The 27,108-nt window shown below is 31.1% G+C and overlaps 2 protein-coding genes across 2 annotated transcripts; both read right to left on the reverse strand.

Annotated features, from left to right (window-relative positions):
* Positions 1-3,937: 3,937 nt before the first annotated feature.
* Positions 3,938-11,388, reverse strand: LOC114396035 (PH, RCC1 and FYVE domains-containing protein 1-like). Its single transcript, XM_028357930.1, has 9 exons — positions 10,920-11,388; positions 9,934-10,020; positions 9,718-9,807; positions 9,531-9,617; positions 9,340-9,438; positions 7,004-9,088; positions 6,766-6,903; positions 4,890-5,338; positions 3,938-4,258 (listed from the first exon to the last, which is right to left on the reverse strand). Exons 1-9 carry the CDS (start codon positions 10,965-10,967, stop codon positions 4,090-4,092), a joined length of 3,252 nt encoding a protein of 1,083 aa, XP_028213731.1. The 5' UTR covers positions 10,968-11,388; the 3' UTR covers positions 3,938-4,089.
* Positions 11,389-16,740: 5,352 nt separating this feature from the next.
* On the reverse strand, positions 16,741-24,024 carry LOC114394510 (alanine--glyoxylate aminotransferase 2 homolog 3, mitochondrial-like). Its single transcript, XM_028356102.1, has 9 exons — positions 23,650-24,024; positions 23,276-23,506; positions 21,217-21,387; positions 19,344-19,487; positions 18,590-18,769; positions 17,927-18,152; positions 17,404-17,517; positions 17,231-17,317; positions 16,741-17,121 (listed from the first exon to the last, which is right to left on the reverse strand). Exons 1-9 carry the CDS (start codon positions 23,899-23,901, stop codon positions 17,078-17,080), a joined length of 1,449 nt encoding a protein of 482 aa, XP_028211903.1. The 5' UTR covers positions 23,902-24,024; the 3' UTR covers positions 16,741-17,077.
* Between the last annotated feature and the right edge of the window lie 3,084 nt (positions 24,025-27,108).

Below are 27,108 nucleotides of genomic sequence, written 5' to 3' on the forward strand. Positions count from 1 at the left end.
GAGTAAATAGGCATTTTGGTCCCTGTCTTTGTAGCCCTTTCAAATTAGTCTCTATCCTATTGAAATGTAAAAAAAATATCTCTATCTTTGCATAAGTGTTGCAAAATAGCCCTTGTTGTTAAATTCGAAAGTAACGTCGTTAGTGAGTGCATTGTTGACAAGATGACTCACCACGACTCCCTCCTCCTGAAGCGCACCAGCTACCTCACCCTCACGCTTTTCCTCAGCGATGACCACCACCTCACCATCCTTATCATCAACACAATCTAGAAAGACCTCGCCTCCGATAACTACCTCGTTGTTTGTGCCGCTCTTAACGCTGTTTGCAAGCTCATCAACGAGGAGACCATCCCCGTCGTGCTTCCTCGTGTCGTTGAGCTTCTTAACCGCTCCAAGGATGCCGCTAGGAAGAAGGTCGTTATGGTGCTGCACCGCTTCTACCTTAAATCTCCGTCCTCCGTTGTGCCGATGAAACTGAAACATGAAGAATCATCATCGTCTTCTTGTTCATCTCCCATCAAATTCCAAATGTTAAGGCATCAATGCAATACCAGCATTTTTTGCCTCTCCTTCTCCTTCATATTCTCCCTATGGTGCCTCATTTTCTTCTACATCAAGCTTCGCCTCGTTCATGGCACTGGAGGTCAGGTCACTTTTTTTTATTTTCATACATTGCAATCATATATGCTCATGCCCATATTTTTTGAAACGATAAATGACTTATAATAATACTTATTATTCTTATCAATAACCATGTTTTCTATTGAAATATCTGGTCTTGTTTTTATTGTTTTGCAATTATAGGAAATGATAACGATCATGCATGCTTATTATTTTGTTCCTATTAATGTTGTCGATCCTTGCTTGATGTTTTCTCAAATGCAGCTATGTTAGAGTTCAATGAATCAGGTAGCTCCAACAATAGTGTTATAAATTCAGAACAAATACAGCTAATACACTAAGTTATCTAGTATAATTCCCTACTCTTATTATTGATCCAACCAGTATATATAGGCTATTACAACACTGATATAGAGAAAAAGACAAAAACTGATACGTTCTATAACAAAATTTGGCTATATTGTCTAATAACAGAAAAGACAAAAGCTAGAATGTGTTGTAACAGAAATAGTTGTTATAACAACTAGAAACATTCAAAGTGTTCATGCAGTGTCTGACATTGATACTTGTTTGACACATTATAATTACAAGTTTATGAGAAAATCGAGAGAGAAAATAAAACTAAGGTTCAGAAAAAAAAGTTGTTATTCTTATCTTTTGACATGGCTGTAATTTCTCATATCTATAGATGAGTGAGCCACAACTGTAAACATTTAGAGTCTGGTAAAGCAGTTACAACAACAACAAAGCAGTTACAACATTCTAATCTTGTGTCATTATTATTGTCATTATATGCTTTTTTTTCAATGTTCGTTTCGTTCATCTCGTGAAGTCATGAACCAGGCTCGCTCTGCCCGTGACGTTGAGTCTCCACGAGAGGAACGAAATGCCGTTATCGGCGGCGTCTCTATCGGTGTTATCCACAAAACGAAACTCGTTCCCCATCCCCAGCGAGAAGCACTGCATCTTCTGACTCTGCTAGTGTGTGTACCACAAGTTATTGTACACCTGCGTCGATTCCATCACCGCAGTCGCTCTTCTCTCCTCCTTCTTGAATCTAATCCCACACGCATTGCACAGTGAAGGAAGAGGGAGTGGAGGAAGAATAGTCATAAATGTTGTTGGAATCATCGTAGGGTGGTGGTTTGTGGTTGGGCATGGAGAAGAACATGGCGAAGAAGTTGGTGGTTTGGCTTTGTTTAGTGCCACGTGTGCAAACTTGTCACATGGGTGTGGATAAAGACTTGCCACATAGACATATGACTAACAGTGGAAATTGGATTTTAACGGTAGGGACTTAGTTGTGTAACAGATGTAAAAATAGAGACTTTTTTTTTACATTTCGATAGGATATGAACTAATTTGCAAAAGGGCTACAAAGACAGGGAACAAAATGTCTATTTACTCTTAGGATATTAGAATAAAGAGAGGAGCAAATGCTTTAGAAAGTTGGTTGTCAAGGAGTGAGTTTCCAACTATTGTTATATATACATGGTATAAACTTCAAATGGTTAACATATTTTGTCTTCCATTTATGTATTCTATTTTTTATATATGTTGTTTCTTTTATTTGTGCCATGTTGACCGATGTTGAAACATGTTGGCTTAGGGTATGTTTATCTTTGAGTTCTTCATGAGGGGATAATTTATACTAAGAATTTTCAATGAACTTATCATAAAGGAATTGGAAAAGGGTCAAACATTAAACAATATGCAGATCGAAGAAATTTATTGAGAAGAAATGACTATGTTTTTTTTCCTGAGTAATCTTCTAGTATTGCATATTGTTTAGTGCCTTTCTTTTCTTCCACCTTGTTTGTTATAAGTTCAATAAAGAAAATTGATAAACCAAAGAGTTACGAGAACCATAAAAGCAACCTTATAACGTGAGAAAGGTCATAAATGGTATGCAACATACAAAAAATAATTAATTTTATCTCTAAGAGTCCAAAGTCAATTTTATGACAAGTCATACTTAAACATTTATTGTGTCATTTATCCATCATGAGTTAGGTTTTATCTAATTGTTAAGTGGGATGATAATAAATTCAAGAATGAGAAGTCATTTAAGTTATAAAAATGATATTTTTGACATGAAGGTGATATACATGCCAACTCTTTGACCAAGCGCCTTCATGTAAACCCATTTCTATTACTTGATGAATTCATAATTCTTGATTTCATGCAATATACAATATACATGTTGAGCATGACACACCATAAAATTGATTTTGAACTCTTTTAGTACTAAAATTGGTTTTTTGCGTATTGCATACGGTTTATTGCCTTTCTCATGTTATAAGGTTATTTTTATGGTCCCTTGTGTCTTTTTCTATGCTTTTGAAGGTTGATCAATTTTCTTCAATGAGATTATCATCATAAAGGAGGTGGAAGAATAGAAGACACTAAATAATGTTGAGACTCTAAGAAGAAATTTTACCCTTTCTTCTCAGTAAATTTCTTTTGTTTGCATACCATTTATTGTTTGTCTGTCTTCTAACTCCTTTACGATAAATTTATTTTCTTTCTTAGTAACTCGTTGATCCACCTTCAAAAGCCTATAAATACTTGGAGGATTATTAAGAACCAAGGGTATGACTTTAATTTTATAACATGTAATTTATGAAGAGTGTTATTGCTAAACTTTAGTATATCAACTATTGATGTGTTATGCAAGAGACGGAAAAAAGAAGGTTCAAGAATGAAATTAATTGCTTGCCTTGGATCATCATTCAGAAGAATGGAGAGAAAGAACACATATTTGTAGAACAAACTATGTTTTTATTGTTTTTATGGCGTATATTTGTCATTTTATATGCTTTGTGTAATTGATTTCATTTTTATCATTGTATGCTTGTGCACATGGAGACTCTCTTGCATTACTTATTATTAATAGTAAGTTATCTTATATTTTTCAATGCATTCTTAATGTGAATTCCAATAAAATAATTTTATTTTGAATTTTTTAACTAATGCTCTCAAGACACAGACCCTTAAAATAATAACTGCAATTCAATAATTCTTACTTTTGTAAAAGGGGCATTTTTGTATGCAAGTTATTTTAAGTTTCTTTATTGGAGGTGAGGTTGTTGAATTCTAAGCATTTGACTTATTGATGTTCCACACACATACATAAGCCTTTTATTGATTGGGTATCAACTTGTTAGAAATGGGGTCACTTTTTTCATTCAACTGAATTTATTAAGACAAATCTATACCCTAATATAGTAGGTCATCTATGAAAAATTATACTTATTTCAATATCTTATGTGACTATTGTACATTTTGAAAATATTGATAAAATATTTTGTTTATCATCATTTACATAAATTTGATAATCTACAAAACTCTTAAATTAATATACCTAGATACATATTTTGCTACACTTAAAAGATTAATGATGTTTTCTATAATATATCATTTCATTTCATCAAACTAAGATGATGCCTAAGTAAACACGGTTCATGTTTAGGAAGACATTGTCTCAATATTTTCTTCTGTAGGTGGTGGTGGTAGAGTGTTAGATGACCTAATACCTTCAAAATTTGTAGCTTGAGGAGTACTATATTTCCTAAGCACTCTATCTTTATTTTTGCTCCACCATTCTTCTGCTTGATGTTCATGGAACCTTCGTTTACTACATAAAGAATATATAGAAACATGAAAAAAAAGAATAAAACATTAAGAAAAATTGAGAAGAAAAAAAAAGAGATTAAAATATGTACATGGATAAAAAGAGATTTACGAACACTTTAATTGAAACTACAAAGACTAAAATCAAATTTAATTGAAAGTACATGGATAAAAACATATTTTAACTAAAAAATAATATTGTCTTATCACACAAAAACATTTTTTTATAATTATATAAGAATTTACGAACACTTGTTAATATTTTCCAAGAACTTAAAAATATATTACCCAATGATGCAAAAAATAGAGAATTTGTTATGCAAACTTATGCCACACTTAATTTTTAAAAAGGAAATCACACAATTAATGGTTTACTTGCAAATCTAAGACCTAGTTGATAGTTCATGCAATATATTTATTATTTATATATTAGGTACAAGTGTAGTTATTATTTTAGTTTAGTCACAAATACCCACATATAATTGGATATACATATCCTCACATTGAGATACACACATACTGTTAATTTATAAAGTTTAGCAGTATAACAACTATTTGAAACATAATCACAATGCAAGTTGACATAATAATTAAAAATGAAGAATTGGTTGGATCAACAAAAGTAATTGTAGTACCTGAATTTGACTCGTTTGAAAATTCTGACACCACCAGGCTTTACTATTAGTGTCACATGTACCCCAGGTTCAAATTGTTCCATGACCTGCATTTCTCCTTCTTTGCCAGGCCTTGAAGAGTGTTGTGATTTTGAATCATTTTGTGAAGGCATTGATGCTTCATTGTTTGATAAAGATGAGCTATTGCTTACTTGAACGTTTCCTTCATCTTGTGATGATGGGTCAACTCCTACCGTTTCATTATTTTCTTCTATTCCATGTTCTTGCAATTTAGAAGAGCTACTATATGAGTTAGGTGTATTAAGTTCATGTTGTTGTTGAGACTTCACATTTGATGGTGTTTCAAATTCTGATTTTTCTTTTAGAAAATCCTCAGCTCGAGTAAGCATGATTTTCCAATTTTCACTATCTAAAACATCTGGAGGCAACTTCTCAATCATTTCCTTCATCTGGATATATAAAACAAAAAACAAGTCAACTAAGTTAAGATTATGTACTAGAAATCTTAATTAATTGGCTCATTGATCTTTACTATTTTTACTTCCCCTTGATTAATCATGCATATTGCACTAGTTGATAAGAAAATTGTAATTTGTATTTTAACTAATAGTTTATATATTTTATTATATCTTTTAGCCTTAAATATGTTTTAGAATTATAATAAATTAGTGAATTTTATTTTGGGTTACTAATAAATTTTTTCTGATCCTTATTATTTTATTTTTGTCCTTCTAATATATCTATTTTTTATTTGATTCCTAATAAATTATAAATTAATGAATTTTGTTTTGAATCCCTATCATATTTTTTAAAAAGACTAATATAAAATGAAGAAAATTTTATAAGGACCAAATTAGAGGGACTAAACAAAATAACAAGAACCAAAAATAAATTTTTTATTTTATTAAAAACTCAAAGAATTTGTTAATTTATGATGGACCTAAAAATATTTAAGCATATCTTTTATTATATATTTCACAATACATTTTCTAATATCAACTCTTTTCCTCACTTTTTCTTACTTACTCTATTATCATTCTTTTGGATATGCATTTTCAAAAGCTATTAAAATCATCTCCATATATTTATTTTTCACATGGAACTATTAATGGAAAAGAATATTATAAATCAATTAACAAATTATTTGTGATTTTGATTTTCTCGAAAATTAGATAACATAAAGGATTCTATGTTTATTTAAAGAAGGAAATCAAGAAAAAAAAATTTATCGTCATAGGTTGCTTAACATAATTCCCACCTAAATGATTATAGATTCCCATGTCCATTTATTTATAATGATTTAATAACTAGCTATGGAATACGGACTCTAACACATATATCCAACACCATACAAACACAAACCCTCCAACATAACTAATGCCTAAATATAAAATATGAGGACACCACTTACAAATAAAAAATTCTAATAAAATGAATAACATATAATAAAATATATAAATATTGATGATATATTTATCTTTTTAAATCAATCTTTTATATTTTTTTATGATAACAAAAAAAAATGAGATAAATTATTTTTGTTAATATTTTATATTATTTTTAGCTGACTTTTCTAGAAGCTAAATATTGAATATATATTTTAATAATATTAACTTGTATCCATTCATACGGACGTGTCATTTGAATGTTTTAGTTGCTTAAAAGTATCGACTTAAGTATTCAATCCAACAAAAATAATTTTTTTTTTAATTTGACAACTAATAAGAAATATTTATAATGTTGGTGTAAAAAAACGTGTCCAACATTTCAAACAAGAAAGATATTTTTATTTCATATAAAATTAAAACAATGAAAATATATTTTAATATGTTAACAAGTTCAAATATTAACCTTGAAATATATAAAACAAAAATACCTGATCCACCGTAGACTCAAAAAATTCTTTCATGGCTTTATGCTTAGAGGATTCCTCTACAGCAAAGGAGGTAGCTTCGGTGATAGTTTTTTGGAGCTTTTGAATTTCCATGTCATTTCTTAGCTTCGAACTTCGAATCTATATGAAAAGAACACCCATAAACTTATAAGCGATGACATATATATGATGTTTAATTATTCATCAATAACACACATTAATGAAACTGTAGTAAATTTACCTGATTTTGCATTTTTGAAACTTCTTGATTCAAAAGTTCATTTGTCTTCCTCAAACTATCAACAAGACTTCTAGAAAATCCTGAAGCTCTAGAACGTGGAGGGCTTGCCCTTCTTGAATAAGGAGATGCTGGTCTTTGGTTGACAGGTGGAGTTGGTGTTGGACTAGGAGCTATAGCAGACTTCAAAACATTTTGAGTTGAACTTATTGAGTTACCAAATGCAATATCATTCAATTGCAAAAGTGATGGAACTTGGGAAGTTGGAGACATGGAAGAATAATCATGTTTGTTTCCCATCTTATTAGCCATTATCTGATGAAATTTCATTGGTTCTGTGATAGGAGGCAAAATAAGTCTTGAAGACTTTACTTCTCCTTGACCAAATCTTTCCCTACCATCTATGGAATAGCGAGGTGTTGTGGTCATTTTCCTATGAAGATTAGAACTAGCACATGCCTCAACAGCTTTAAGCTTATTATAACAAGAGTCACACACGCGATGAGGTTTTCCCGGTGTTGGAGCCAATGATGCTTTCAAAACCTTTTTTGAACTACAACCATGGCAATGCACTAATCCACAATTGTAGCAATTATGCCTCTTTCTAGTGAAACCAAATGGTTGTCTACAACCAGTGCAAACAGATTGGTCAACTCCAGAGACCCATTTATGAATGCATATGCAAGATGTAAAGTTTGAGCCACAAGAGATATTCTTTACATGCCTATCTCTTAAGGATTCTACTAATGTTGGGGATTTTCTATCCTCTATGTCTCCATGTCCCAATCTCCCATTGGCACCTTTCCCCCATGTATATAGTTCACTTCTTGATGTCAAGGCAGCAACATGATGAGAACCACATGCTATTTCCTCAACAAATTCACCCACCAACTTGTCTTGCACTAGGATAGGTACTTTTTCATCAGCCAAACGGTTTCCTAGTTGACCATTTTCATTGCTTCCCATAGTAAAGACGTGACCAGATGTAGTGAGGGCAACAGTCATGGTGTGTCCACATGCTATCTGGTGGAAATTATATTTAATAAGTGCAGAGACACAAGTTGGTTGAAGGTATGTTCCCTTGTTCCCATGTCCTAAACGATATTTGTCGCCATCTCCCCAAGTGAAAAGCTTCCTGGATGAAACGTTTGAATTGGATTGAAAAGTAACCTCTACAATAGCTGCCGTGTGCCACACTCCACATGCAACCTTAATGGTTTTCGATCCATTTAAAAATTTCACCTCCTTTGGATATGGAATACTTTCTCTGTTTCCATGGCCTAAAACTCCAAATGTTCCATCACCAAAGGTAAAAAGTTTTCCATTAGAAGTTGCTAGTGCTGAATGCCATGTGCCACATGCAATGGATATAACTTGAAGCCCTTCTAAAGGACCGGTACTAATTCTTTTTGGTATCCAATGGCTAACATCAGTTCCATGACCAAGAAGTCCAACATTGTATGTACCATCACCCCATGAGAAAATATCATCATATGTAGAAACAGCACATGTATGATTCTCTCCACATGCAACAAAATCCATACTAGTAACTGCCAAAAACTCAACAAGTTGAGGGCGACCGAAATCTCTATCAATTCCATGGCCAAGTCTTCCCCCACATTCTTCTCCCCAAGTAAAAACCTCCCCTTGCCTTGTTACCAAAGCAATGTGCCTCACACCAGATGCAATCTGTTGAACATCAAGAACAACACTTGACTCCAATGGCTTAGGAATCAACACATCTGTTGTGGAAGGGGCTTGTGTGGAAAATCCATCAGGTGAAACCCCACTTGCCCAAACCTCTCCCCATATATAAACATCACCAAGTGATTCTATGTCATCTGGTCCTGACCCTGTACTCAAAACACTCGGTGTACTCGACACGCTGACACGAAAACCATCTCCAATGCTTGTTCTTGGTTGCATGTTATTAGCACGTCGCTCTAACCCCACATCTGTGGTTGCCAAATTCAATGAAGGCTCACGAGAAGCAAAATCAAAAGAGACCTTCTTGTTATGAGAAATGCTTATAGCAAATTCTAGTGCTGCACCAAAAGGACCACCGTTTGGAATAAAATCAGCACCATCCTGAAATTTGAAAAATAACCAAGTTATTAACGTGCTCATGGAATACATTACTGCTAATACTGCATGAAACAACCTATATTTGTGATTCATATATTTTGTGAATTAGAAAAAAAAATTAATCTCTAGTTGCAATAAGGTAAATGTTAATCCTTGGAAATTTTGGAAAAACAAGCATAAACTATATGGATTCGCATACATAGTGAGTAATTAAGGATAAAATGATCATTCAATGGATTCATGCTAAAACTCACATTAAATAATTCACTTCCAATGCGCCTAAGCTTTCCAGTAGAAATTAATGTCTTAAGGCCTGTAAACCATACCTCTGCCTCATCTTGGTCCTTGCATATCTATATATAAGAACAATAGAATTATAACTTTATTCAAAATTTGTATCAAATTGAGAAATTGGAATGAAATACTAATTAGTGTATTTTCTAACCAAATCAAGTGTTCGCTCCCCGTTATTATAAACAAGTGAAAATGATAGATAATCTTTTTCTGGCTGTAAATATCTTCGAAAGACAACCTACAAAGAAATTGTCTATAAAATATAAGTTACCTTTAAAAAGATTGTTAATATATATGAACATAAATATCACCTAGAATAAAATATGTATTTAACTTACAGTTCTTTGTCCAGGGATAATACGTGAAACTGAAGATAATTTCAAATTCCTTTCCTTCTTGTGAGAAATCCAAATTAGTGTTGTTTCATCCTGTTAATTCCACTAAATATGAAATTATTTAGAGATATCAAAATCATCATACACATGTCTACTCTAGAAATTAGAGTAAGCATGTTTAGTACTGGAACTTCATTTAAGTTAACAGTAAAATCTCACCAGAGAAAGTCTGAATGGGCAAACTTTTGGCTTGGTTTTTCGACTGTATTTTATTAACTGAGTCCCTTTTTTTATGGCAATGAGTGCCTTTAGGAAAAGTTGAAACATAACATTAAATCCTAGTTAGTGATGCATTTAAGCAACATAATTCTGAATGAAATATAACAACAACAAATCTGTGGCTTATCTAAACATATTTTCAATAATGATATTTTTTCTTGCCACTTTTACTAATTAGGCCATTTTAATTATTATTAAATAAAAAAATCAAGAAATGTGCAATATAATTGCCATTTTTCTAAGATCAACTTATTCTTCTTAAAATATTGACTAGTTATTGATATCGTGCCAAATAATATTACTAAAAAATGCACCAAAAATAAATGATATTACTCAAATTTCATATCATGTACTGTTTACCTTGTCACTTTTTTTTCTCCATTCTTAATTATTCAACTAATATTTTTTTTACTTGTTATGATTGTCACTTTGTTCAATACATGTAATGGTTTAAGACATGATAATTTTATCCTTAGCCAAACTACCTTTAGGCAAGGAAAACATATTTTTAGTACAGAAAACTACCAATAATTATTTTTAAATTCCTTTTGGTTTCAGTGGTTGCCACAACTGCAAAAGACCATGATTGCAGGTCACATTAGTTGCAATTGGGCAATATCATGTCATAATAGTCGTGAAGCATCTGCTATTGGCTATTGCAGCTACCGTAAATGCCAATTATGTGATAACATCTTAATTGAGATTAACGTACTATATAAAATAATGACCCAAAAATTTTAGTTTGTCTTAGTTATGGATATATACTTTTCCTTATTTTTACACAAACACAAAAATGAATGAATAAAAGAAACATTTCTTAATTTAAATGATCACCATTCACAAGAGGGGAAAGAACACATCTTAAGCAAAAATAAAATTAGAAAACAACTTAAGGAAAATAAAAAAGGAAACTTAGCGAAACTAACTTGTTCAATATCACGCTCAAGACTCCCATAACTAGCAGGATCTGCCATTCCATCTGAGAAAATTTGTAAGGAAATCGCCAAAGACAAAGCTCAAGCGATAACATCTGCATCAAAATCTCCATAGATAGGTATGCTTTTTACTTAGTCCTCTCATCAAAATTTCTAATAATGTTGGTGAAAATTTGAAAATGAAAAGAGAAAAAAAAATGGATAATATATTCCAAAGCTTGAAAGCTCAAATAAGAATTTCCATGAGCCTTGCATGTGCATCTATTGGATCCAAAGAAGGTGGCCAATGTAACAAAATTTCATACCATTACCAAAAAATGGGAATAAAAAGGTCCAATGGGGTTGTGGAATTAGCATCAACTATCTCAATTTCTGGGAAATTAGACTTAACCATAGAAACCTTGACAAGAATTGCAGATCAATGAAAAAGAAAGAATAGAGAGAGACGAGGCGAAATGAGTGGCAAGTAAATGGTCAAATTTTCAGGAAACCTTAAACTCAAGAAAGTGGGATACTTGTGTCCATGCCCACTAACAAACTAAACGCCTTTTGCCACTTGGCTTCATAAATACCCACATATATAATATGCCACTCTCAACTTAGTAATTTGTCTTTGTTGTGATTAAAATTATTTTTATGATTTTTTAATCTGCATCATTTAATTTTTATAATTATCTAGGAAGATATAACATTTCTTTATTTGTAATTATAGATATTAATTAGAAAAGTATTATAACTTCTGGGTTCTTTTGATTTCCCCCCATTATTTACAGTTCATTGGTTATATTAATTTTGTATGTACAATAAATTTATATTGTCATCTATGAATGCATATGCATGCATGCAAATTTTAGTTTTCTCTCAAAAGATATTTTACTTTCTTAATATTGTAAAAATGTACGTATTTTATTTTTTATAGGGAGTTTAAAATGTGCTATATTTTAATATACTTAATTTAAGGTGAATAAGTCTTAGTAGTATTTTTTTTTCTCTTTGCAACTCACTGTGTTATGGATAATTAGTTTTGAAACCTTTAATATACTGACTTTATTAGATAAACTAAAGATTTTTTAGATAAAGTCTCAAGGGCATTTCCATTGTACTAAAAAGAAGATAAAGTCTCAAAGCTAATAATAAGGATGTTAAAATTTTTATATAATATTCTAAAGTCTCAAAATCAGTAGAATAATGTTTACAATTAGTTATTGGTGATATATATAGAAAGTTGTAGAGAGAGAAAAATTCCCTTGAAAGTCATATGTATTGTTACTTATCACCGCAATAAAGATTGTTTAATAGATATTAAAATAGATTAACGCACACACAACATATTTTTACTTATCCAGAAATTTAAATGTAATTTTTAATATAGAAAAAATAATCTAATTTAGTCAATATATCTCAAAAGAGATAAGTGCAATTTATCCTTAATATAACAATATTATCCATGCATTTTTTACATATATTAAAATAGATTAACGCACACACAACATATTTTTACTTATCAAGAAATTTAAATGTAATTTTTTAATATAGAAAAAATGATGTAATTTAGTCAATATATCTCTTGAGATATATTATCTCAGAAGTGTAATTTATCCGTAATATAATAAAATTATCCATGCATTGTGATGTTATATTTTTTTTTAAATATAGAAAAAACAAAATGTGAAAGTGTAGAAAAGGTATGAATGAGGAGCTATACCAATATAATATTTTTCAAATAATTAATGAAGGTTGATGTAATATGTTAGCCGTGTGTGGTAATTAAAAAAACAGAGATGTTAATGTAATATTTGTTAAACAATTAAAATATTTAGTGTAAGAATAGAAAAAATAGGAAGTATTACTTTTAGGGTAATGCTAAAATTTTGTTTCAGTTATCGATCTTCAGGTACTAAAAGAAAGGAAAGCTCCTACTTCTTTGTACAATATATAGTTATTTGTTCAACCTAAAATGGGTGTGATCATTAATAATAGTCGATAATTATTATGCATAAGTACATTTTGTAATTAAGTTATATAAAAATTATCTGATTTTTTTTTCTTTTATCGCTTCTTTTTGTGTTAAACATTAGGATTTTAGTATTTTTTGAATTTTTTTTATCTAGTTGGTGCTCAAACTAGTAAATTTATAGTGTTTTGGTAGTATATTTTCTTTTGTAGAAACACAAAAGAAGACATGATAGAAAGTTGAAGATCTGGAGAGTCTTGCTCAACGCGCCACACTTGCTCCGCGTGCAACCCTCACTTAGTGCGAAGAAGCCACATGGGGAAGCTAGATGTCACATGAAGGCGTGCTTAGCGTGCGATGAACACTAATCCTCTCTTAGCACGAAGAAGCCGTATGGGGAAGCTAGATGTCATGTGCAGGCGCGCTTAGCATGCGATGCACCCTAATTAGTGCGTGATTACTTACTCTTCGCTTACCGTGATGCACGTAGCCTCGCTTAGCGCACAAAATATAAAAAAATATGATTGTGTTGCGTTTTAAGTGGGAAAAAAAGGAGAGGGAACAGATTCATTCAGTCTTCCCACATAACAAGAAGCTAGGGCATGTCCATTGGAGGGAGAATCACCCATTGAGAGCTTTCTTTTCATTTCCTCTCCATTTTCCTCCATTCTCTTCATCCACCTTCATCCTTTTTTTTGTATTTATAAGCCTCTCAATGAGAGGCTAAATCACCTATTGTTGTGAGCTTAACAACCAAATACTCTTGATGTAATGATTCTTACTATCTATTTAATGTTATTTTAGTTTCATTATTTCTTTTTTGTGCTTATTTCCATGTTTGTGGCTTGATCATCCATGCTTATGTTATGTTATAAGGTTTAGACATTGAAAAATGTTTATCTCTTAAGAACCGGAAAATAACATCTAAATAATTCATCTCTAAGGATAGAATGGTCTTATTTATCCTATTTTATGCATTTTTGTTTATAATAAAATTTATCTTGTTCATCTCTTAAGGGATTAGGAGAGAAATTGGGTAGATTAAAATTTTTTCGTGTGAGGAATCATGGATAGAGTATACGAACATATATATAGGTGATAATTAAAATAATATTGAATAGAGAAAAATCATTAATGTTACATCAAGAGTAGTTTTGGTATGTTAAGCCCTCAACATGTCTGTAATTCTGCATCGACCGTCTCTTTACTACTCTAAGTATTTTTTTTCTCAACCTTGCACTTGCTAGCTTATTAGTCTAATTTTGTGTCAAATTTACTTTTAATATCATATGTTACAAATATTTAAATCAATTCATTAATTGTTTGAAAATTAGATATACATAAACTTCAAGTACAGTTAAAATCCATGTGAACTTGAAACTCGAACTTTCATTTTAAAGTACTAGGTACTTAGAGGAATTGATACATTTATTAATGAACTAACAATAGTTAAGTGAAATGTAATGATCAGTCCTTTAAAAAAATGAAATGTAATGAACATGTAAAAAAGAAATGATGTAATGCTAAAATATGAATTAAGGTGAAAAGATAAATAGTTGAAAGTAAAAGGAAGATAAAAAGAAACCTATAACGTGCAAAAAATAACGGCTGAAGGTAAGAAAATGAAAACAGAGTGAAGAAAAAAAAATGAAGATTAATCGGGTGGAATGATGTAATGTAAATCAAGCGCTCCAACTGCTATTTTCAAATCTTTAAAAAAGTATTTAACTCTCGTTAAATTCCAAATTTGTATTCCATGAGATATTGATTTTTTACATCCGTATAAATTAAAGATAAATATCAAAATATTTATAATAATTTACACATCTTATTTAACTAACTGAGTTATTTTTTTTAATATATGATGTATTAATCTATAGTACTAAGTGGCTAACATCCAAAGTTCTAATTATCTCAGCTTCTACTAATTTTACTCATTATTAAGTCCAGATTCAGAATGTCCCTAACCAAGTTACTAATTACTCCATATTTTTTTTAATGAAATGACTATTACTTCGTTTTCTTCCAGCTTATTAGTTAAGGTCAAAAGATAAATAGTTGAAAGTAAAAGGAAGATAAAAAGAAATCTATAGGCTGAAAGTAAGAACTGTAAACATAAAGAGGGAAGAAAAAAAAATGAAGAACAATTGGTTGGAATGATGTAATGTAAATCAAGCGCTCCAACTGCTATTTTCACATCTTTAAAAAAGTACTTAACTCTGGTTAAATTCAAAATTTGAATTCTATGACATTGATTTTTTTATATGCATGAATTAAAGATAAATATCAAATATTTATAATAATTCACACATCGAGTACAAACTTGACATGACATTAGAATATGCATGTTAGTTCTCTTATTTAGCCCTCACACCAAAGTGCAGCTCTCTCAGTAGCCGGATTATTGGACAGACACGTTGTTAACAAATATTTATATATTTGAATCTCAACGGTAATGCTATTATTTTTTTTTATCAGTTGCAATATCTACTTACCTACCAGCACTGAATTATGTGTAAGTAATGAATTATCTATTATTCATTGAATTATTTATAAGTAATGAATTATTTCTAAGTTATGGATTATCTACTAGTTATTATCTAAAGTTATGAATTAGCTATTATCTACGGACTATAAATTATATATTAGCTATTATTTATAAACAATAAATTATCTACAAGAATACGAATTATTTACCAGAGTTGTTACGCCAACGTAGTAACCCCTAAATCTAGGATCCATCCAAAGCAATAAATACATGTTCTATCTCTCCCTTTTCATTTCTTTCTCAACTCACTGGCTTGTTTACTTAAGGTTAGAATACTTTATTTTACAAGTCACCCCTCATGTTCTCCTAATAGAGGACACCTACACTCCGACATGTGAAATCGTGAAATCCATCCAGGTTACGTTTATTCTAATGTCAGCCAACTCCAAATTTTAGTATATTTGCCGCCACCGCAGGGTCACCGTAAAACTTTTCCCGCAACTTCTCTTCACTAATAGTTAGTACACGGTCTGACCTCATACATGAGCCCAAGGAGGCACACATAGTTCTTTTGCCGACCAACTGATTCCTTAGATTGTAGTTCGTGAGAACTGAGGTGATTAGGAATCAAACTAAAACCAAAACCAATAACTATTTCACGATAGATCTTGATTTAATAAATAAAACCGACTCTGATTGACTAATAAAATCCAACATAATTAGTTGGATCTTTGAGTATGATGACATATTCTTATCCTTGTAGAACGGAAATTTCGGACATAAAGAAAAAAAGTCTCATCACCGTTTAATTTTGAAATCTCAGGCATTATTTTAATAGGGTCAAGACTAAGGTTTTAAATTACAGTTACAGACAAATATAATCCGATGTAGTCAGAATTGCAGTTGCATTGCAGTCAGTGACACTAAAAAACCTTGACGTTGATCTCAAAATTATTATAACAAACCATTTTCTAAAACCTTAGTCAAGAATTTTGAGGCACATGAAGCAGTCTTGAAATGGAAGAAGCAACTTAGTAAAAACGGTTTTTAGAAGAAAAGTGTTTAACTAATTGCTAAAATTAAACTTCCAACGGCTCAAAATGATATTTCATAGTCGACAGTCTACAGTGTACAACCGACAAATGCACTAGGATCAGTCTAGTGGTGGGATTTGAATAGTATTTATTAGGATTAAGTTCGATTATCGGCTGGGGATTTGAGTAGTATGCACAACCACTTAAGTTTGATTCTCATTGCAGTTATTGTATACCCCAAAAACAGATATGATATGAACAAATGAAAAAAGAGGAAAAAAAATCAAGGCATATAGACCTAAAAGAAAAGGAGCATCCAACAAAAATAGGACGAGATAAGATAAACGAGACAACGAATTGTTGGCTCATTCACATTCTGCAATGACAGTGAGCTATTATGGGACTAAGCTTCCATGTAAAATTTATAAACTTGACTTGCTACAATCTAAATAGATGGTATACTGGTGTGTTTGGTTCCTGCGGTGTGGTGAAAGGGATACAATTATTTTTTTCACATTCAATCTCACCACAACTCTTTGTAGCCTCCAGATTTCTACATAAAAAATGTGACTTTTGTGGCGCCAGCATGAAACCAAGCATCAACCTAATACAGTTTACTTAACATGATAATGTAAAATAGAGATTTATTTACACTTAGTTCTTATTTTAAGCTTCACATTCTGGAAAATGTGTAGTCCATCGCATCCACAAGGAAGTCTGCAACCACAAAAAAAAGGGAAGGAAACACACAGAGGCCATAAGTAATAGAGACTAGTACTATTAATCGAATGTCAACAAAAGAAAGGGTTTGAGGCTAAAGAGCAACCTGCATCTTCTTTGGTGAAACATAGGGGGGGTGTAATTCTGAATACATTTCCATAATAGCCACCCTTTCCAATCAGCACTCCTAATTCTGTGGTAACAGCAGAAGAGATTACGGATTATTGATTAATAACTTATAAAATATGGCTAGAACCAGAAGAGGGAATGAGATTTCACCTTTCATTTGGTCCATCACATGCAGTGTTTCACTTTGTGCTGGTGTTTTAAGTTTGCCATCACTGACAAGTTCAACTCCAAGCATCATGCCTCTTCCTCTAACATCACCAATTACTGCAGAAGAAAATCAACAAGTTTGTTTAGAAGCATGTAGCAGAAGAATGCTAGCAATATATTTTCTAACACACTTCTATTGACACAATCTCTGTTATTGGTCAAAATTTATTAAAAACTATAAAACTATAAGTGGAACTAGTTAAATGAAAAGTGGGGCAACAAATTTCCATGATTTCTAATAAATTTCAATCAATAATAAAAAATGTATTGCTAGCGTTTCTCACATATAAGAGTTGGTAGAAGGAAAATGAAAAAAAAAATCCCAGATTCTTTTGTGAAACTAATGCTTCTCTAAGGTCCTCCGCTCTCCATCATGTAACTCAATCTATTCTAGAATTAATTCATGCATGCTTGTGCACTAATCTAGAATGAACAAGGAATAAGAAGTGAAGTGACGAAGGAATACATTCATATTTGTCCTTGAGTGCATTGAGTCTCTCTTTCAAATAGGAACCCACTACAAAAGCATTTTCTTGAAGCTTCTCTTTCTCTATCACTCTTAAAACAGCCAATCCTGCAGCAGTGCAAACAGGATTCCCACCAAAGGTGTTGAAGTAACTCCGGCGAGTCAATGCCTTCGCAATCTCAGGAGTTGTCACAACAGCACCAAGAGGAATGCCGTTTCCAATGCTCTGCCAAAAGCAAAATTAATTAAAAAGAAAAAAAAAAACACAAGCCAACAATGAAGAGCATTGTTAAAATAACAATAAAACAGACAGTCAAGTGTTTTTATGTTCAGATTTTTATTAGTTGTACGCCTATAAGTACGTTGTTACTTGTGAAAATTGGTTTTTTGTTACTCAGAAACTAAGGTTTCAAAGTATTGAGATCCATTTAAGAAACAAATGTTCTTTCATACGCATAAACAGAGATTGAACCCCTTATTACATATTTAAGAGACACAATTATTCACCAACTGTGCTTAACTATGCTGGATTCAAGTGAGATTTTGTAACAAGTAAACAAGATTGCAAAATATCTAATATGAACAGAGGACAGACGTTCTTCATGTTTGATAAATCAATATCTTTCTACGTACACTTGCAAAAAGAGACAAGAGTTAAGTTACCTTTGCTATTGTTACTATGTCAGGTACAACACCATGGGCCTCAAATCCCCAGAAATGGCTACCGGTGCGAGCAATTCCCGTCTGAACCTCGTCGGCAATGCAAAGACCTCCAGCTTTTCTAACAATATCGTAGGCAGCAGGCAAGTAACCAGGAGCCAGTTCAACGATGCCCCCTACTCCCTATCATAAACAAGAGCAGCATCAAGAAGAAGTGTGCTTGTTTACCAAAATATGAGAAGTGCTAGTAACACAACACACTCTAAAATATTTAACACACTCTGTAATCAATTAAAATTTATTGATAACTATAAAATTAGGAAACAGACTCATAAGAAGTGAATCTAAAATAATGTTTTCAAGTAAATGTAAGCCAATGAGAGAGAATGTCATAAAATGTACGGCTAACATATCTCAAAAAGATCTAAAACTATTAGTACTTCTACATGAAATGCAGGAATGTAATGCATTTTATATCTACATGAAAACATTGATGTAAACCAAGACTCCAGAACAACTGATGCAGATGATTTATGTTAGTTATTTTAAATCTTATATTAATTTATTTAATTTTTCACAATTTCGAAATAAAAGTTAATAAATGGAATGCTTTAGAATGAACCAAAAAACGAAAGAAAAACTACTTTAGAATACATACCCTGAAGAAAAACATTTTATGCAATTTTAAAATATTATTAAATCAAATTGTTTCTTTCCAAGTTGGATCCCTCTATGCTTTAAGCCTTTCACTAGATACCTGTATCGCTTCAGATATGAAAGCTGCAACATTTCCGGAAGTTCCAAAATTAATGATTTCTTGAACATCTCTTACATACTTCTCTCCATCAGAACCGAAAAGGCCTCGATAAGGGTCTGGATTCACCGCATGATGAACACCACTCTGTTGGTAGTAAAAGCAAAAACAAAACAAGTTAGGCAAACACTATTTTCCATTTTAATCTTTTAGTAACATCCACCGCCGAACAGTTTAGGTAAGATTTCGTTACATGGACTGGATGGAGCATAACATTTATATATATATATATATATATATATATATATTCAATATCTTTTGGAGATAGAGGAAGACTAAACATAAAATTAAAAAGAGTTCAGTTTCCATGCATTATAGTAAACGCGACTTTTGAAATAGTTATTATAGAAGTGAATTAATTTGTTACACAAATCCAATTTTGATTAGACCAAAGTATAAAATTCTTTGACACTGTTAATGCATAAATACTATTTAAAGAGACGTAACAAAATAATAACAGAACAGAGTATCATATCAATTCATTATACGTGTATCAAATGTTATCCTAAGTTTGAAGTGGCAGAGAACATAATAAAGGAAACCTAAAAAGAGGCACAATAGAGAACATAAAGGAGAACAGTCCGGCTTGGAGAGTGTTACACTTGCATGTGAATTCACATGGCAATTTTCAACAAAGAAAATACTATTTTTCCTTAACAAGAAATACACTATTTCATTGGCCAGGACATATATTTATCTTTTACTACATCTGATTAGAGAACGAACAAAACCGCACGTAATTGTAGTATTATTTGCGTAACGGGGTCCATGCTTTCATTATCACGAGAAATCATCGTCACGGCACTTTAGTAGTACTAGTCAGAAACTACTAGTTTCAGTTTCAAAAGTAAAGTCCCTTCTATATACTATCATTACTGAACGGTTCGCTTTCATTGTCGACACATGTGTGTCCACGTGCCCATGCCAAATTAAATACCGCCATTGTTGCTATCACTTAACGTGTAGCAGATGAAAAAATATTTTTGTGCTGAAAATAATTTTCCCCCAAAAATCATTTTTATTTTTACTTTTGTTTTATTTTTATCTGTTAGATTTATATTGGAAAGTGCAGATAATATTTTTAACTTTAATTTAAACATGAACTACATATAGATAGTGGAAGTATGGTTGTGAGTGGAGTTCTAGAGAGAAAAAAAGAGAGAGATAACATTTTTAAAATATTGTTAAATTGAAAATATTTGTCAAAAAAATAGTTTATCTTTTCCTTTATTTTTCTTTTAAATTGAACTCCAAAATATATCCTTAAATGTATTTGTCCCATCCAGTCTATTAGCTTGGTCAATTTCGTTCCAAGTGAACCTAAGACCTGGTTCTGTTTTGGACAAAAAAAATACCCTGTTTTGTTCTGTATTAATTGAATTGTGCAAGCTATTTAGCACGGGTCTTAGTCCGATTACAACGTTTTTATTATTATTTCTTTAAGGTTTCATTATTAAGTAGTGTTATGAACTTTAAAAAAAAGTAATTAAACTTGGACTTGACCGGTTGGTTCAATCCGTTTAACCGAAACCGAACTTACAACTTATTATAAGCTAAGCATTTATTCACTCTCATTTTAAGGAAATAATTGTCAACTTTCTTTATACTATTGGTTAAGTATTCACTCAGCTCACTTAATTATATTTTGAAGATCATTTTTTTAATCATTGGAATTGGGTCTTTTACTCTTTGTTTGGACTTTAAGTATCTGTAAGTTTCGGTCCATGTTTTGACCATGGAATTGAATCCAAATCTTTTTCCATGAAAGGATACTGTGTAAAACTGAAGGAAAAAAAAAGGGAGAAAATATATATACCTGCACAACATTATATTTCCAAATGCTTTGAGCTGTGGTCCCCATCGTTCCACCACCATTCCCATGGTAAGAATTCCTTAGAGATATTATGTCATGGGAGCCAGTGTACAATTTTGCTATCAGTATTGCCAATTCGTTTGCTTCCGTTCCAGAATTTGTAAAAAATGCCACCTACACATAAAATAGGTAAAGTTTTTCGCATCCGAATAAAAGAAAAAAAAAAAACACAGGCAAAAAGGTTTTAATGGACAAACACGAAATATTAGGAATTTAATATCTAATATTAGGAATTTCACATGGGATTTTTAATTAATTACAAGATATTATATTTCTAAATAAAACATGAGCAAAAAATTATGAAAATTAAAATCTTATATTGTCTATTTTCTACTATCATTCCTATTTGTATATCATCAGTACTCAACTAGTTTTTTTTTTGTATATTTATAAAATAATAATTTTATTAAATAATTGAACTAAATTACTAAACTACTAGTCTATTGCTACTTTAACGCCAATATAAAAAAATATAACAAGTAATTTAAATTATAAAAATTAAACAATAGTAGAAAAAAAGGATTGATGTAAGAATTTAATTATTAGGAGTTTCAATAAATCTAACATACTCACACATATAAATATATTTTAAAAATCAATTGATATTGTAGAGGATATTGATAACAAATAAAAATAATAGTGTTATTATTATAGTTATATACAAAAAAGTGTAAAAAATGTAAAAAAAGGAAAGAAAGTTAAATCAAAACTTTTAAATAAAAAAATAGAAAGTTACATTTTTTAATATAAGCTGAGTATAAACATTAGACTCCAGTTTTTATTATCCCATTTTAATGTTCATAAACACTTTCCTTTCATGACACATCTTTCCCTTTTCTCCTATTAATCAATTGGGATATCCACTACTTTTGTATAGTACTCATGACCATTAATACGTGATGCAACAATTATATATGTTTTATTTTTGCCTAAAACAGAAACATTAATAGTGGCTTGTTTATTTTCCCCCGTGAAACTAGTAGATAACGGAGAGTTTTTGTTTTGTGTGGCTTGACAAAGTCATAGACAATAAGTATGTTTCGGCCACGAAACCAAGTCATTATCATATAAATCACCCTACGCCACGCATATATAGCATCACTTCCAGACCCTAGTCCCATGATATTAGCATAGAAATTGACAAATAAAGCAGTTTATTAACAATATACTTATTGGCGTACTCTATGTTTGCTCCACGATCAAAACATGGCTAGCTATTTATTTCGACTAAAAAGAGATTTTTTTTTTATTCATGTTTATTTCATTTTGGAACTTAACTATTATAATAGAATTTTTAGTATGTTCTTAATTATTTGTCTGGACCTAGAAGAGAATCTTGTTCCCTTCCTACTATGGTATGCTCTTATTTGCTTTTAATGTTTATCAGAAAATTATGAGAAAAAATAAACTTATTATTGCTGTACTATATTTGTTAACTTAAGTCTATAATAGTAATTTTTTTGTCTATGCTTGACATATTTTCAAGAAACATTATTACAAGATTAATTATTCAAGTATTGTCATGAGTAATTACCAAATATTTGGCTGTCATGACACCTTTATTAATTAACGTTTAAATGGAAAAAATGTTTGAATTAACTTACTTTAGTGCCTCAAGTTTTTTATTTATGCATAAAGTTTAAAACGAAGGGTAAAACTAAACATTTTGCATGTCAAAAACTTGAGGAAATATGCACTTTCAGTTTTTTTTTAATGCAAAACATAAAATCAAACACTGGGTGCGGGATGCGTTTGGATACAACGCAAAATCGATTTTTAGAAAGAAAAAAAAAATCAGTGTTATTGCGAATTTTGTGAAGCAACTATGTCTGATGTGGTTTCACCAGGGGATTGGTCACAATTTTTTTTCCATTGGGTGTCATTCCAAAAACACACATGAAGTGAATTGAATGGTTAATAAAAGAAAAAAAAATTGTAATTTTTCTACTAACAAAACTATCTAACATTCTAACAAAGTGCGATCAATGAGTGTGATATTCACCTTAAGATTACCGGGAAGCTTAGCAGCCAAAGCCTCAGCAAAATCCGTTATGGCATGGTTCAGGTACAGAACTGTGGAGTGCTGCAACCGCTTCGTTTGTTCCACGATGGCCTCCACCACATCGGGGTGGCAGTGCCCGCAGCACACCGTAGCAATCCCTCCGAACGCGTCGAGATACCTCCTTCCCTTATCGTCGAACAGGTACTGCCTCTTCCCCTCCACCACGTTCAGCTGCATCCCCCACAATACAATCAGTAACTACTTCTTTATCGTTCTTTATTCTCTCAACGGATTAAAAATAATAATAAATACTAATAAATATATAACATAATCAAACACAGTTATTGGAATGATCCAGTGCGGTGCGTCCTCACCGGAGATTTGTAGTTGTGGAAGATCGAAGGGCTGAGGTACTCCCGGCGCTTCGCGATGATCTCGTCGCGGGAGGGACCGGAGTACGCCGGCGGAGAGTAGTCGAACGCCGGCAATTCCTTCGGCGGCGACGTAACGACGTCCTTTGTCGTTCGCTCCGTCGCCGGCCAGGAGGCTTCCCTGCGGAAGAAGAATTGACTTGCCGGCGATCGGCAACGACGAAGGACGAGCCTTGCCGCGAGGGATCCCGTCATTATTTTTCTTTTTCGGTCGGAAAGGATTCCGGCGATGCTCCGAGAATGCACGACCCGACCCGAGAAAATGTGTTGAGAGGGAGGGAGAGAAATTGAGAAGGAAGAGGCGAATTTGAAGGGATGAAGGAGCAATGAGCGAGGCTTATATAGGGAATGTGGGAGAAATGATGACGTGGAGAGAAGTGATTGGTTGAGAATTACTGCTGCGTATTTCACTGCGGTAAATATAGGCGATGTTGTGGTTATGGTAAATGAGAGGATAAAATATGTAACGTAGTAACGAGTATGTGTATGATGCTATTTACCCCACTTTCTTGGCAAAATTTTCCAATTCTGTTACAAGGGAAGATCCCATGAATGTAGACGTTGGGATCTGTACAATTTTATTATTATTTGTTTTAAAGGATATGCAAAAACGGGATGCCGTGTAATGAGTGGAAGGAGAGACTATGGTATTCATGATTGGATCCCAATGGATTTTAAACTAGAGAAAATAAATTATGTTTGCTGATTTTAAAATAATTTAAAAAATAATTTATGATTAAATGTAATATAAAACTATTTTGTAATGTTGATATGTAAATATTAAACTCTTTTTAAGGAACTTAATTCAATGTGATTATAAAAGCAAATTGTTCTTTAATATTTTTTTTTTTGGTAAGGCATGATATTATATTTAATATTTAATTAAAAACAATTTGAATTAATTCAATTTTTAGAACTTTATTTTTAAAGATGTAATTTATTTTTCTTGAATCCATGGAGGAAGTGATGCCATGTTTTAGTTACATTTTTTTATGGTGGGACTAAGACATGGTCTTCAATGGTGATTGATAAGAGTTTTTTGACATCAGCAATGGTCATGATTTACTTGTAAAGACTTTCATGCTCAAGTAACTACAAGTTCATATTTATATATATATATATATATATATATATATATATATATATATATATATATATTTAAAGATTTTATTAACTTGGCAATAAATGTTGAATACATATTCCTATTGTACCTCTTTATAAAATACTGTTTTAAAAAATAATATTTTTTTATAAGACTCTTTTTTAATTATTTTTTATTACTCCGTATGGTCTCAAATTATAATAAAAAATTACTTTATATTGGTCTCAAATATAAAAAAAAATTCAACTAATTTTATCTTATTTAATGTTATTATCTCTAAAATAACCTTAATTTATATTAAAGTTTTATTTTCAATGACTGTTTTTTATTTTAGATACCAAGTTTCATTGAGGGTAAGTTGGGAAAATTAATTTTTGATTGATATTTATACAATTAAATGTGATTAACTAGTAACTTTTTTTAGTGAATTAGTTTTTCTTCTTATATTTGAGACCGGATGAGTATTTTATAACCAAAATATCCTTGATTATTTTAGTTCATAAATAATAAATATTATAAATTGGTTGTTTTTGTTTCTTAAGAAGATTGAAGAATGGAAGGATTTAGTTTTAAAAATTTAAACTTCACTATTATTATTTTCTCTCCATACATTAATTATTTAAGAGTAGTTTTGAAAAAATATTATATAATTATAGACAAATATAATTTTAATAATTAAATTAATTAACTTTCTTAACATGTGTAAATTAGTTAACAATGTCTTATAATTAATGTTGAAAATATTTAAGAGTATTATTTTTTTGGCATCATATGACCCGTTACTCCAATTTTGTTGACTCCTTCCTAGGGGTGAAAATGAGTCGAGTCAAGCCAAGCTTTATTAGGTTTGAGCTCGGCCTGAGTTGAATACGTAAGGCTTGAGCTTGGCTCATTACCTGTCATAGACTTTTTTTTTAAGGTTCGGCTCGGCTTATATAAAAGTCTGGTTTGGCCCACAAGCCTATTTAAAAGTCTGCTTAAAGACGTATTTGATTAATTAATTATTTTAAAACCTAGTGAAATACTAACTAAAAAAAGAAACTTATAAAATTTCGTATAAGTAATGTACAAATCCAAAAATAATTGATAAACAAAATCATATTGAATTCAAGTCGTTAGAGATGATTTGCAGAAAATGAATTTTATTCTACGTGAACAGTGTACACGAACAGTAATAAAAACTGGAATTCTAAAATCCTAGAATTATTCTCCTCTCCGAAAAAAAAAACTTCCTAAACTAAAACCTTGATGCTGTTATATAGGTCTTCAGCCCCAAAGCTTACAAATATATTTTAAGTCCAAGTCTATAAACGAAATAAAATAAAATCTGGACAAGATAAGATAAGATGGGATGAAATAAAATCTGGACGAAATAAAATCTAGATAGAATAAAATCTAGATAAAATAAAATTTGAATAAGATAAGATTTGATAAAATAAAGTTATTATTATTATTATTATTAGTTAAACAAACCGGTTTGTCAAGTTTAACAAGCTTTTTTTTTTATGGTTTGAGCTTGGTCATTTAATCTAAAAAGGCTTTTTAAAAAGCTTGAACTTGACGTCGAGCCGAGCCTTACATAGGTCGAGTCGAAGGCTCTCGACGAGCTGTTTGACTCATTTTCACCCCTACTCCTTTCTATGCCTTTCTCTTCTTATTAAGGTGAGAAAATATAAAAGTTAATTGTCATTTGTCAAATTAGTTTTTGGAGCTATTTATTCCTTACAAATTTGCCTATTGGAAATAAAAAAATTTAAAAAATATTTTGGTTTGAGATGCATGATATAATTATTCCTCTTTTTCTATGTTTCAATTTTTTCCTTTTAAAGACTTCTAACATTTTTGTTCTTTTTGTATCTACAGTAGAAAATTACTCACTAATAATATGTCAATCATATCCTATTGAAATGTCCAAAATGTCCAAATATTCAAATATTGAATGGTTTTTTTCCTACAACAACACAATATCATAAGCAAGAAAAAACATATTTAGATACTGTAACAAAACATATTTAACTGATAATAATTTTGAACTATTTAATTAATAAATTACTACAATATGATGTTTATTAACTGCATTTGGCTGGACAGGTTTTATGATCCATAAAAGATGAATTTATAAAGAATAAAAGTATAGGATACATGATTCCAACATGAGTAAAATTTTTTTTATTAGGCCAACATGAGTAAATTATCGGTATAATTTTTAAAACTCTACATGTAAGTCAAAATAACAAAAATGGGCATGAAAACAAAGCTTCTTACTTTTAATGTAAGAAAAATATAATTTTTAATGTAAT

This window comes from Glycine soja, chromosome 18 (assembly GCF_004193775.1).
Source record: "Glycine soja cultivar W05 chromosome 18, ASM419377v2, whole genome shotgun sequence".
NCBI lineage: Eukaryota > Viridiplantae > Streptophyta > Magnoliopsida > Fabales > Fabaceae > Glycine > Glycine soja.

Excerpts from the sequence above, each read along its gene's own strand:
- LOC114394510 (XM_028356102.1), bottom strand. The coding sequence starts at position 23,901 with ATGACGGGATCCCTCGCGGCAAGGCTCGTCCTTCGTCGTTGCCGATCG. Across the intron at positions 23,507-23,649 it reads TCCACAACTACAAATCTCCG|CTGAACGTGGTGGAGGGGAA; the intron begins GTGAGGACGCAC and ends TGGGGGATGCAG. Across the intron at positions 18,153-18,589 it reads ACATAGTAACAATAGCAAAG|AGCATTGGAAACGGCATTCC; the intron begins GTAACTTAACTC and ends TGCTTTTGGCAG.
- LOC114396035 (XM_028357930.1), bottom strand. The coding sequence starts at position 10,967 with ATGGCAGATCCTGCTAGTTATGGGAGTCTTGAGCGTGATATTGAACAA. Across the intron at positions 10,021-10,919 it reads TTGAGCGTGATATTGAACAA|GCACTCATTGCCATAAAAAA; the intron begins GTTAGTTTCGCT and ends CTTTTCCTAAAG. Across the intron at positions 4,259-4,889 it reads TTCAAACGAGTCAAATTCAG|TAAACGAAGGTTCCATGAAC; the intron begins GTACTACAATTA and ends TTCTTTATGTAG.